This window comes from Leucopleurus acutus, assembly GCF_964270905.1.
Source record: "Leucopleurus acutus genome assembly, chromosome: 4".
Classification (NCBI taxonomy): domain Eukaryota; kingdom Metazoa; phylum Chordata; class Mammalia; order Artiodactyla; family Delphinidae; genus Leucopleurus; species Leucopleurus acutus.
In genome coordinates this window covers 82,837,468-82,850,754 of record NC_139146.1, presented here as the reverse complement: position 1 = coordinate 82,850,754, position 13,287 = coordinate 82,837,468, and the positions used below count along the sequence as shown (strand labels likewise).

Below are 13,287 nucleotides of genomic sequence, written 5' to 3'. Positions count from 1 at the left end.
AATGGTAAATACAAACGTTATTAACCATCAATTAACTATCAAGAAAACGGGAAATGTTCTGGAACATTGAAATGGAAATGTACATTAGATAACATGGTGTAATTCAGTTTTCCAATTCAAAGTAAAATTTATTTTAATTTTTTTTCCAATTTAAAATTTAGTTTCAGAATGAATTATTTCTTTACTAAAATATTCCTGAGTTTTAGCAAATATCTGTTTTCTTAGAATTTCAACAAGTAGACATTCTATTGTTGTCATTATAATGAAACAGTAAACTCTAGAACTTTTACAAATCTCAAAAAATCATTTAGACTAGCTTCTCTTTTGAGAGAAGTTATTAAAATTCATCATGTAAGATCAGCAACATAGCCTAGTACACCTAAAATGAGGCCATTTCCCTCTATAATCAATCAAGAAACATTATTACTAATGATTAAATAATTCATTCTTTTATTCATTTACTGTTGGAAAATAGCTGTTTATTATTTTTATTACTTCACTCCTATATACTACTTGATAGACAAAAGCTATTCTTGAAAAATCTTCATAAAATATATTGTTACATTTCTCTATATCCTAAATCCTCATTTATATTAACAAGTGTTGAGCAAAGAAATGCATTTTCTTAGTGATATCAAATAGGTACTTTTAAAATGCTACTTTACTGAATGAAGAAGCATTCCATTTAACTAGCTTAGAAAATTTATAACATTTTTTATACCAAAATGCTTCAGTGTGGCATATAAATGTATGGGGTGACTTCAAATGATGTGATATATATATATTATATATATATATATATATATATAAAATATATATATATATATATATATTCCCTAACTTTTATTTTGTTTTATTTGTAGAGTTGTGCCTTTTATTGGGGATTCACTTCTTGGATTGCCTACTACATTAATCACCCACGGTATACACCACCATGTATGTAGAATTTATTCTTCTATACCCATACTAAATTGCCAACATCAAAACTCTGTTCTAAACTACATAGAGATGATGAACGACATGGCACATATAGAGGAATAAGAAAATAATGTCAATTTTAAATTGCTTTCATAATACTCCATTAAATTTTTATGTAGGCTTAAAAGACCAAATTTGACTGACATATTTTGATTTATTTTCTTTCCATAGAAACTCTAGCAAAAAATGTAAGTTGATTATAAACCTTCAAAATGACAGACAGTAAAATGAAAGAGTAAAGATGAAAAAGAAACATGCCATATAATCACATAATCATGTACAACCATCAGGATTTTTAAAATAAATAATTAAATTATTATGTTAAATATAACTTCAAAAGAAAAAAAAATAGAGGCTTTTTTTCCTGTGACATATTGTTCTCTATTTATAACTTTATTAAATGTCTTGTCCCTTGACTCAGATGAAGCAATTTAGTGAACTGCACACTGGAACCAAATCTAAATCCTCAGCTCCTTATCTTGGGGGAAACATACCTGTCCTGATCAAAGAATTATCTTCTGTGGACCTTTCTCTTCTCAGCTTTTACTGCAGCTCACAAGGCACACACAGCAGAGCCCTATTGTTATGTGTTGATATTTCATATTTAACTGAGAGTTTTTTGTTTTTTGTTTTTTTGCGGTACGTGGGCCTCTCACTGTTGTGGCCTCTCCCGTTGCAGAGCACAGGCTCCGGACACGCAGGCCCAGAGGCCATGGCCCACGGGCCTAGCCGCTCCGCAGCATGTGAGATCTTCCCGGACTGGGGCATGAACCCGTGTCCCCTGCATTGGCAGGCGGACTCTCAACCACTGCGCCACCAGGGAAGCCCCTGAGAGTTATTTTTTGTGCTCTATTTCTAGTTTATAAAGTTTGAAAATAAATGGATATAAATGATGTATTCAAGCTTTATTTTAGATTTTATAAAATAACATAAATCTTAAAGACATTAAAATAAATTAATATCTTTTCTTGAAGCACTGACACAGAGAATTACATTATTCAGGGTTTTTGCCAAAATCAGCAAATCTAGTTCAGCAATCACAGTAAATGATTGCAATGTTCAGAACTTTAACTCTTCTAAATACTAACAAATTAACTATGAATATTGAAGGAGAAAATTCCCTGATCTCACAAAACTCTAGCTGATTTTTTAAAATATTTTAACAGAAGATGTACCTTCTAAGTTTAGAACATGAACAGAAAAATTTTTTAAAAGATATTTTTTATCCATAGTATGTTTAAAAAGAGGAGCCTCTGAAAAATGCTACATTCATATATCTGATACAAAATAATAGAGGTTAACTGTGTCATATATGCCAAATATTTATGGAACACTTATTGTTTGTCAAAAACTGTAAAATTGCTATTTCTTTTGTAATTAGAAACAATATTATTATGTAGGTGTTAATATTCCCCATTATATATTAGGAAAATAAGGCTCTGAAAGTTTAATTTTACTGTGCTTAAGACTCTTAAATGAATATGATGTAAGTAGGACTCAAATAACGTGAAAATATATAGAGCATTACAATACCTATTCCAAGTGGAGGGTGAATATCATGTACACGCACTGCATGCTTTGCATGGCTCTGATATGTATGGATTTCAGTTTTTATGGTTTATTTAAATAATACCAGCCCCTAAAACCATGCTTCAAATTCAGTTACCACATACGCTAATTGTAATTTCACAAAGTACAAACTTTGCTGCTAGCTCTTTAGTCCACATATCACTCTATAAATAATGGATGCACATCATGATCAGTGACATCTGATGGTGGTTGATAACTGCACATCTCTTATTCAGTTCACTCACAACCAGCAAATAACTGGAACAATTGTGGAGTCTGGAAAGTCCAAGATCAAGGTGCTGGCAGATTGGGTTCCCTGGTGGGGACTCTCTTCCTGACTTGCAGATTGCTCCCTTCTCACTGTGTGCTCACGTGGTGGAGAGAGAGAAAGCAAGCTCTCTGGCATCTCTTCTATTAAGGACACTAATTCCCATCAAATGGGCCCTAACCTCATGACCTCATCTAAACTTAATTACTTCCCAAAAGCTCCATCTCTAAACACCATTATATTGAAGATTGTGGTTTCAACATCTAAATGTTGAGAGGCACCATTCAGTCTATAGCAATAGTGGTGAGGGGCCTAGGATAATTAGCCCACATTGCAGGCAAATAATGGGATCTAAGTTGTCATGTGATTATGACATTTGTTAGGTTTTATTTTTTCCTTAGAATTTCACTTTTCTGCATAAATGCTACAAAAAGTTCGATCCTTGCATTCATTATCTCTGCCTAAGATTTTTAAAGATTGTTCTTCCCCTTTTATAACTCTTTGATTAGAATTTATAGATTAAAATTTTTGATTATATATTAGATTGTAAAAATCCAATGCTGTTCCTTCAAAGTAGAACTAGTACAAACTACACTATCTTTATTTTTTAATTAATTTTATTGAAGTATAGTTGATTTACAATGTTGTGTTAGTTTCTGCTGTGCAGCAAAGTGAATCAGTTATACATATACCTGTATCCACACTTTTTTAGACTCTATTCCCTTATAGGTCATTACAGAGTATTGAGTAGAATTCTCTGTGTTATACAGTATGTTCTTATTAGTTATGTATTTTATATATAGTAGTGTATATATGTCAATCCCAATTTCCCAATTTATCCCTCCCCACATTCCCCCTAGGTAACCATAAGTATGTTTTCTACATCTGTGACTCTATTTCTGTTTTGTAAATAGGCTTATATGTGGAATCCAAAAAAAATAAAAAAACGGTACAAACTACATTATCTTTAGATGAGATGAACTAAACCTGAAAACATAGATAAGTACAAAAAAATTTTAAACAAAAATTTTAAAACTAGATACTTAAAAACCTATTCCTAAATAACTATTGAATTTAAAAGTAAAAATACATTACAGAAAAGACAATGACAAAGTGACAAAAGAGTAAACAGTACATATCAGAGCTTTTTTAGCCAAGTAGTTATAATCTTATTAAATAATCATATTTAAGGAAAATGAAACAAACATACTAATTAAACAAGTTAAAAATTCCTTTATATTAAAACACTGTACTCAAATTATATGCTGCATTAAGTTCAGGTACTTAAGAGTTGTAGAATAGTTGAGCCAATTTTTAAATTATTTCCCTTGAAAATTTTCTTTAAAACCTGAATGCTTACAATGTAATCTTCCTTCATTTCATCCTCACAATTAGAAGAAACAGTGGTTGTATTTTTTATGCGTGTTTAATTTTTTCATCATATTTTTCTGTGCTTTCACTTTGTATATGTTCTTTTGACTTACATACTCAAGTGTTTAATTCAGGATATTTTGTCCTTACTACAGATATGATAATTAATTTTCTGTTATTTTTATGTTGTCATAATTTACATTGTGCTTTGCCCCTTACATCAACTGGGGTTTTTTTTCACCTCTTTCTGTATTCTCTGCACTAACAGTTTCACATTTTTTATAGCCCTATTCTCAACAGATCTGACTGCACAAAATAAATAGCATTTGCACATTTACACACACAAAGTACTTAAATGAAAAACAACATATTGGTATGTATTTCCAATGCATATACCATTAGGGAGGTCACTTTACATACTTGAACAATATTTAAAATAAATAAGAAAAATATATTATCATAATTGGACTGCCCAATGGCAGGAATATTCCATTAACCATAAACTGGAATGAATATGTTCAGGAAGTTTAATACAAAAATATTTAGTATCAAAAACAGTCAAGGAAAAATGACCTATATTTTTGCCTATCTAAATGTGAAATATTATACAAATTATAAAAACATTATAGAAAGTTTTAATGGTATCTAACAATTTTTCTAGAAAGTTTATTTCAAATTATATTATCTGTAACTTTTTTTGGAAATAAATATAAAAATACTTTAAAATTATACTCTTTGGCCCAGTACCTTTTTACCACATCATTATTTTTTCTCATGAAAAAATGGAAACAAGGCATATCTTCACAGTCTTGATGAAATGTTCTGAACCCTCTCATCCCTGTGTTAATATCTATTCATTTTTTTAGATAAAAGTTCAGTCATGTACTCAAAGTTCTCCCTGATCTCCCTGATTACAACAAATCTTTCTTTTTAGCTCTTATATTAAATATTGCATAGATCCTTCTCAGTAACACATTAAAGTTGCATGCTTTCATTTGTTAGCGTGTGATGAGTATTTGTTTCCTTGTCAGAAAATAATTTCTATTAAGATAAGGGCTGCATTTGTGTTTATTTATAATTAATTTATCCACAGTCACACAGCCTGCCATATAAATTTCTAAAAACTAGTGTTGAATTAGTGAAGTTTAGTCTAGTAGTAGATACAAATTTTTAAAAATTATGCTTTATAGGGATGAATACCAACTAATTATTATGATTTAGCTAGAGAAAAATGTTTAATTATATGGTATAATGTGTATAACATTATATTAAGGGACTAAGTGATTATAAAATAATTCTATCAAATATGGTAAAAGTATATAACAAATATGTATATTTCCAAAGGGAAAAATCTGAATATTAACTGGTTTTCCATGGATGAATTTTATTTTCCCTTTACACTTTTATGTCTTTCAAAAATGTCTCCATTAATATACTTTATTTTATAATAATATATATGTACTTTATAAAAAAATTCCAATACATGTACATGTTTTACATATATCCATGCATAAATACTTATATAAAATTTAACTATATTACCCTCTTAAGTTTCTAGCCCATGGAAATAGAACTTAAATAAAAGATTTATATGGAAAGATGTTTGAAACAGTACTATTATTTATAAAATTAAAGTAATTCTAATTATGCAGCAATTGGATAATATTTAATGTTTTAAGACTAGCCACATTATACATTGTGATGTATACAATGTGATGTTTCTATCATACCTTTGACCACGAATATTTAATAATATTGTAAAAGTCTTTAAATATATTCTTACGTAAAAAACCCGATTCAAAATGAGTATTTACATTAATTTTTATTTGTAGATGTGTTTATATAAATAAATGCAATTTACATAAAACTAGAAGAAATGCAACTGTTAATACAGATAATGAGCTTATTAGATAATTTTATTTTTCATTATTTTTGTATATTCCAAATTCTCCTCTATAAACAAGGTGAATTTAGAACTCTGTTTCAAATTCCATTTTGTTCATTACTCTTTATATGATTTGGCAAGTTATATAAAGTATAATTTTTTACTGTAAGGTGAGAACAATAATATTTGCTTCATGTGTTTGTTTTTATGGTGAAAATATATAAAACACTTAAAATATTGCCTGTTGCAAAACATCAATGCAAAAATAAAAATTACTATTATTAGCATTTTTCTTTTTATTGTTGAACATTTAAAAAGAAGAGATATTATTGAGTGCAGTTACATACTAGGTCATACTAATATGCTTTTAAAATGACAAACAAGGTATATTAAATCTGTTTTCAATAGTTTAATAATAAAAATTATAAATAGACTCCATTTATATTCTAAATATCATTAGGTCACTAGAAGATAAGTATACATAGAAAGCAAAATATTGTCATCTCTTTAGATTGCAAAAGTATCATTCCAAAAGGTCAGATAGTACATATCACATAGTACTGTTTATTAGAGGGTAGTGATATCCAATAAACCTCTCCTGAATTATATCTATAGTTTGCCAATCCAAAAAACGAGTGTTTACATAACATCTTCTTCTGCTTTCTAGCATTTGGAAACAGGCAAGTCACAGTATCTGCTATCAATTTTCTGGTATGTATTATTTATATAATTTGCTATTGATGCTCTAGTTGTGACATTATTAAGCATTCAAATAGATTGCATTTAAGGATTTGTCATGTAGAAAATATGATTTATTTTTATATTATATGCATAATGGCATTAAATTAAATAAATCAAATAACTTCCCATAATCAAGTCATTGGCTCTCTAAATCTTTTCATCAAAATGTTCTACTCATCTATAAAGGATGATTAGAATTATTTGAAATATAGTAAAATTTGGGGGAAAAATTAAACTCAGTAATTCTTCCAATTGTCTGCACATTTACCAACTTACAAACTGCTAAGAGCAGAAAGTTTTACAAGTCTACCTGATGATTATGCAGAAAACTCTGACGTAATTATTAAGTAATTCTGAATGAAAACAAAGTCTACTTTTGTGAATGAAACAGGGCTCTATACTAATTGTCCTCAGTCCAGTTCTTTAGATCATTCTATTTAACTTCACATATGCATTGTCTGAATCTGATACAAATCAATCTGACTATAAAATATTCTTTATTATTTCTGAAATGCATTATTTTATTAGATATATATTTAGTTCCACATGCCATATAACTCCATGATTTCATTCTTTAGTCGTGTTTTCCCTCATTCTTGCCCTTGATAGATTAACTCTCATTATTCCTGTCCCTGATACATTGATAAACACCCATGACTCACGTACATGACAAGATCCTTTGTGAAGTTTGTATTGAACATTTCACCATTTCACACAAGGAACAGATTATACACTACACTTTGTAAAAAGCTCTCATATGAACCTCTATGTGTATGTGTGTGTATGTGTGTGTAAATACACATAGACATATATGTATATAGAATTAATAATTTAGTTAATAACATCCACTACTGTGTTGGCTGTGAGAGGGGCAGGTTATGCTTTTATCTTTTTAGCACCTAGTATTGTACAAGTGTACTCACCACTTGCTTGAATAAATTACAAATTATTTTATTTAGAATTTTAAAGCAAATAGTTTGTAACTATATCACTGCCTTTTACTTTTCCATGTGTGCATATTGTTTATAGTCAGCAATCTTGCAATTCATTTATTTTGATGCCTTCATTGTTAACCTATATTGAACCAAGTCTAATGTTCGCTGTGTATTAACTACTCAGTAAATGTGAGCAAATGGAAGAATAAATTGATGAGTGAACAAAATAATAACCACACACTTGCTATTTATTCAGATATGTATTTAGATTAATATCTGATTGTTTTATTTTTCCTCCTTAAGATATCTCCTACTTTTTTTTGCAACTCATTTACTGTCATTTATTTCATTGTAAATATTTACACAGCTCCCATTTTATATAATATTTTTGATTTCTTCCCTTTTCTCAAATGTGATATGGTTATAAATCCATGGCTCTGGTGTGAAAGAAAAATTTTAACTTTTTAAAACACTATATGTCATAATAGTTATAATATTTTTCTTAAAAAGTGAAAAGAGACATAATTGGAAATAATCAAAATTCTAATAGTTTGCTATGTACATTTTCCCCTAAAGATTTTTTAAAAATATGCCCTTTTTATTAACATACTAGTTCTTCCTTCTCATACATGCCTTTATTAGTCAGTGTTATTTTATACATTATCCACTGGAAAACATTTATTAAATAATAACAAGAAGAATTAGGCAAATAGGAAAACTTTATCACAGTTGCTGTCTTATAGGAGCCAAGGCACCAAACTACACAAATACCCATTAATAGTAGCATAGACTATGTCCAATACAGATGTACTAGGTAAATGTAAGAACTTTAATTCCACATTTCAAAGCAACATAAGTTCCACTGTGACTCTGTTAAAATTGTAAATTGTGATGACAAATTTAAAAGGCCTTCTAGCATAACCCTCCCAGACTTCAGACAAGACTACAAAGCTACAGTAATCAAAACAGCATGGTACTGGCACAAAAACAGACATATAGATCAATGGAACAGAATAGAGAACCCAGAAATAAGCTCCCACACCTACAGTCAATTAATCTTCGACAAAGGAGGCAAGAATGTATAATAGAGAAAAGAAAGTCTCTTTGGCAACTGGTGTTGAGAAAGCTAGACAGCGTCATGTAAATCATTGTAGTTAGAACACTCCCTCACACCACACACAAAAAATAAACTCAAAATGGCTTTAAGACTTAAATATAAAACATGACACTGTAAGACTCCTAGAAGAGAACATAGGCAAAAGATTCTCTGACATAATTCATAGCAAAGTTTTCTTAGGTCAGTCTCCAAAGGCAGTATAAATAAAAGCAAGAATGAACAAATAGGACCTAATCAAACTTATAGGTTTTTGCACAGTGAAGGAAACTATAAACAAATGAAAAGACAACCTATGTACTGGGAGAAAATATTTGCAAACAATGCAACAGACAAGGGCTTAATTTCCAAGATATACAAACAGCTCATACAACCCAATAACAACAACGACAACAAAATCAAAAAACAACCCAATCAAAAAATGGGCAGAAGACCTAAATAGACATTTCTCCAAAGAAGACATACGGATGGCCAAAAAACACATGAAAAGATGCTCAACATTGCTAATTATTAAAGAAACACAAATGAAAACTACAATTATGTATCACTTCACACCATTCAGAATGACAATCATTCAAAAGTCTACAAATAACAAATGTTGGAGAGGGTGTGGAGAAAAGGGAACCCTCCTACACTGTTGGTAGGAATGTAAATTAGTGCAACCACTAGGGAAAACAGTATGGAGGTTCCTTAAAAACCTAAAAATAGAGGTACCATATGATCCAACAATGCCACTCCTGGGCATGTATCTGGAGAAAACTCTAATTCGAAAAGATACATGCACCCAATGTTCACAGTGGCACTATTTACAATAGCTAAGACATGGAAGCAACCTAAATGTCTATTGACAGATGATTGGATAACAAAGATGTGGTATATATAATGGAATATCACTCCGTCATTAAAAATAAAATAGTGCCATTTGCAGCAACATGGATGGACCTAGAGATTATCATACTAAGTGAAGTTAAACAGAGAAAGACAAATATCATATGATATCACTTTTATGTGGAATCTAAAATATGATACAAAACGGAAACAGACTCACAGACCTAGAAAACAAACTTATGGTTACAAAAGGGGAGAGTGGGGTGGGGGAAGGGATAAATTAGGAGCTTAGGATTGGCAGATGCAAGCTACTGTGTACAAAATAGATAAATTACAAGGCCCTAATGTATAGCATGGGGAAATATATTCAATATCTTGTAATAAACTATAATGGAAAAGAATAAAAATAAGTAAATAAAATTAAAAGGCCTGCTAATCCTGGAACTTCTTAATGTAGGCAAGACACATTGAACTTTTACTAATAAAATATGATAGTAAGATATACATTTTAGGAAATTGATTCTAATACAGAATATAACAACTAGTGAGTTTATTGAGCTTGTATATAATCACCTAAATTGAAGATTCCTACCATATTATTATGAGCATAACACCCTATAGTTCAAGGTTAAATTTTTCATTCATAATAACTGAAAAGATATGTGTGAGTTTCAGGTTTATCACAAATACATATGTGCAAACAGTTTAGAAAAAAATAAGCAAACTGTTTTTAAGTCTAATCTATTTTAAATTATTTTATATTAAAATTACCAGTATATAGTAGAATCAATTATATAGAAGAAACAAAGGGGAAATTCGTGGGTCAATCTTGTATAATATAAAATTCAACCAGAAAATGTGTATCCTATTTGCAAGTGCTAATGTTTTTGCTAATAAAATGTTATGTTTGCAAAACTTCATGTTCTTCATTTATTGATCTATACACTCTTTCAACACAGAAGAAGAAAAGTATTATTCATTAAAGTTGGTTTAGCTTCTGTAGTTATGTAGAGCCAGATTACCACTTGGTAAGAAGATAATATGTTAGAACTGTGTTGAATATGATTACAGTTAATTCTTAATTATTAATGGATGAATCATCCCTTTTGCAGACTAACCATTAACAATTATAACTTTTTCTTCTACTCCCTCCATTTTCTTTCTACTAATATTCTGAGTTCCCTAATACACTAAACAAAATATGTCAAGCAAAACAAGACACTTCACAATGTGTACATAATATATTCCAAAATTAGGTAATGATTCTTTGTGGAAAATCTGATTTTGCTGAGTTTTGACATGTTTAAACTATGTTCTAAGAAGTATTTTATCACCCCTCCTTTTGTATAAACTCTTTTTGACTTGCAACACAATTTACTTCCCTTGAATATATTCTGGTATCACAAAATCTACAAGGAAAAAATCAAATATGGAAAATCAATTATATGCAACTCTATAAGCACTTCAGAATATCTCTCTACAAAACTTTTAGATGTAATTTTGATTTTTCTGCTGCAAATATTGTTGAGACACACTATAATCCAGGCTCTTCATATTTCTATGATTCCCCTAATTATCCTCTGAACCCAACTTCACCCACAAAACACCAAAATTACCATTGCAAAACAATATATATTTTACATAAATAATAATCTTGTTTCCTTTATCCATTCTTTCTTTCAACTTTATTTTTGCTCTCCAGAAGCAACTGATTGTCAATTCTTTGTACATTGAGCATTACATCAGAAAAGAATTTTTTTTCTTGCTTTTCTTACTCTCTTCAATAATGTACAAAATGGGAGGAATAGATAATAATGCATAAGACATGGTTTGAAAAGTGGTGACATTATTTTTTCTCCGTGGTTTTACCTCTGTGTCCTCATTCTCACAATTAGTTATTCACTCATTTAGGTTGAGTTTGTTTTCTCATTATTAAAATGCAAATACTCTTGGAGAAATAATAAATTAGGCTCTTATTAAGAAGTCATACCTGCTCTTGTAGCATTTAGCTGAAAAGGACATTGTACATAGTACAATGATTTTTGATTAGGGGAGAGGATTCTGGGAATGATATATCATAGCTTTTAATAAGGGTGGAGGAGAGTGGGGCCCTGCTGTGGAAACCACAGAAAGGCTAGTGAAGTGCTTGTGAGTATTTAGTATTTGTGGATGAGATGAATGAGGGGAAAAAAAGATGTACCACAGTTAAATATTTTCAGCAATTTGCTCAGATTTGGTCATGACAATTTTTTTCTGATCCTCTGCCAACTCTTGAGAGATAGAATAAAATGATTTACATTTACTCCTTACTGCAGACTTAAAATCTAGGACTCTGTTTTCTCATCATTTTCACTTCTTCTCAAAGCCCCTGAAATATCTGACATAATAACATAAATAGGAATCAACATTTATACCTAAATTTGAACTCATTTCTTCTTAAATAACTTATTTAGAAAACTAGTTTTAAGAAATTAATGATATAAAATTAATACATATTATATTTTGCTATTTCATTATAATTTGTTATAATTGTTGTTGTTTTTCAGCTAAAACTGACTTACTCCTAATTATAGTAGTGATTTAAAATAAAATCAGCAGTTACTATAACCATAAAAATTATCATCTTGATATATAATTATCAAAATATGTAATCATAAATTATATATAAATATATAATATCAAAGCTAATGTAAAAGAATCCCCAAAATAATGACAAGTGTTTTAACAATAATTAACTACATAGTATATATTTATTTAAAAAAATAATATTTTTTTAAAAAATCTACTCTATTGTGCTATTCTTATACTATATTGTTATGCTATATGTGCACACTCTTTCGTTATACAATATTTCATGAAAGCTCTATGGATTAAAACAATTCAGATATCCCCAAAATTGTGGTAATGAGATGGATCAGAGAAATAAAATATTTTTAAACATTAAATCAATTCCAAAATCAGACTTCGAGTTACAATTTATGAGTGAAAATATCCTCTCCTATAGCAAAGTTTAGGCAATAAACTATTAGTCTCATGCAAAAATAAATTACTAAAAGAACTAGTAAAATTTATCATTCATATCATACAATAATATAAATATGATGTCTGAAATTTTTTTTAAAATCTTTCAGTTTTTCATTTTCAAAAGTATATTGGTTAAAGCAAAGAAAATACAATGGAGCAAAAACAGTCATAAGTGGTGCTGAAATGACTAGACATTCACATGCCAAAAAAAAAAAAAAATCTAGGCCTAGAACTTATACTCAACACAAAAATTGACTCAAAATGAATCACAGACCTAAATGTGAAACACAAAACTATAACATCCTTAGAAGGTAACATAGGAGAAAACCTAGATAACTAGGTATAGCAATGACTTTTTAGATACAACACCAAAACACAATCCATGAAAGCAATAAGTGGTAAGCTAATTTATTAAAATGTAACACTGCTATGCAAAGACAATGTCAAGAGAATGAGAAGACAAGCATAGACTGGGAAAATAATTTGCAAAAGACACATCTGATGAAATACTGTTATCCAAAATATAAAAAAAAAAAACTCTTAAAACTCAACAGTAAGACAAACAACTTGATTA

General features: G+C 29.5%; 1 protein-coding gene across 1 annotated transcript in view; it reads left to right on the top strand.

The window, feature by feature from the left end:
* The window catches only part of TECRL (trans-2,3-enoyl-CoA reductase like), a gene marked incomplete at both ends in the record, with an annotated part of 92,007 nt that overhangs the window by 65,003 nt on the left and 13,717 nt on the right, over positions 1-13,287 (top strand). Inside the window, 2 exons of the mRNA XM_082837904.1 lie at positions 864-936; positions 6,739-6,782. Coding sequence (XP_082694030.1) covers positions 864-936; positions 6,739-6,782 — 117 coding nt within the window. The remainder of the gene's footprint in view (positions 1-863; positions 937-6,738; positions 6,783-13,287) is intronic.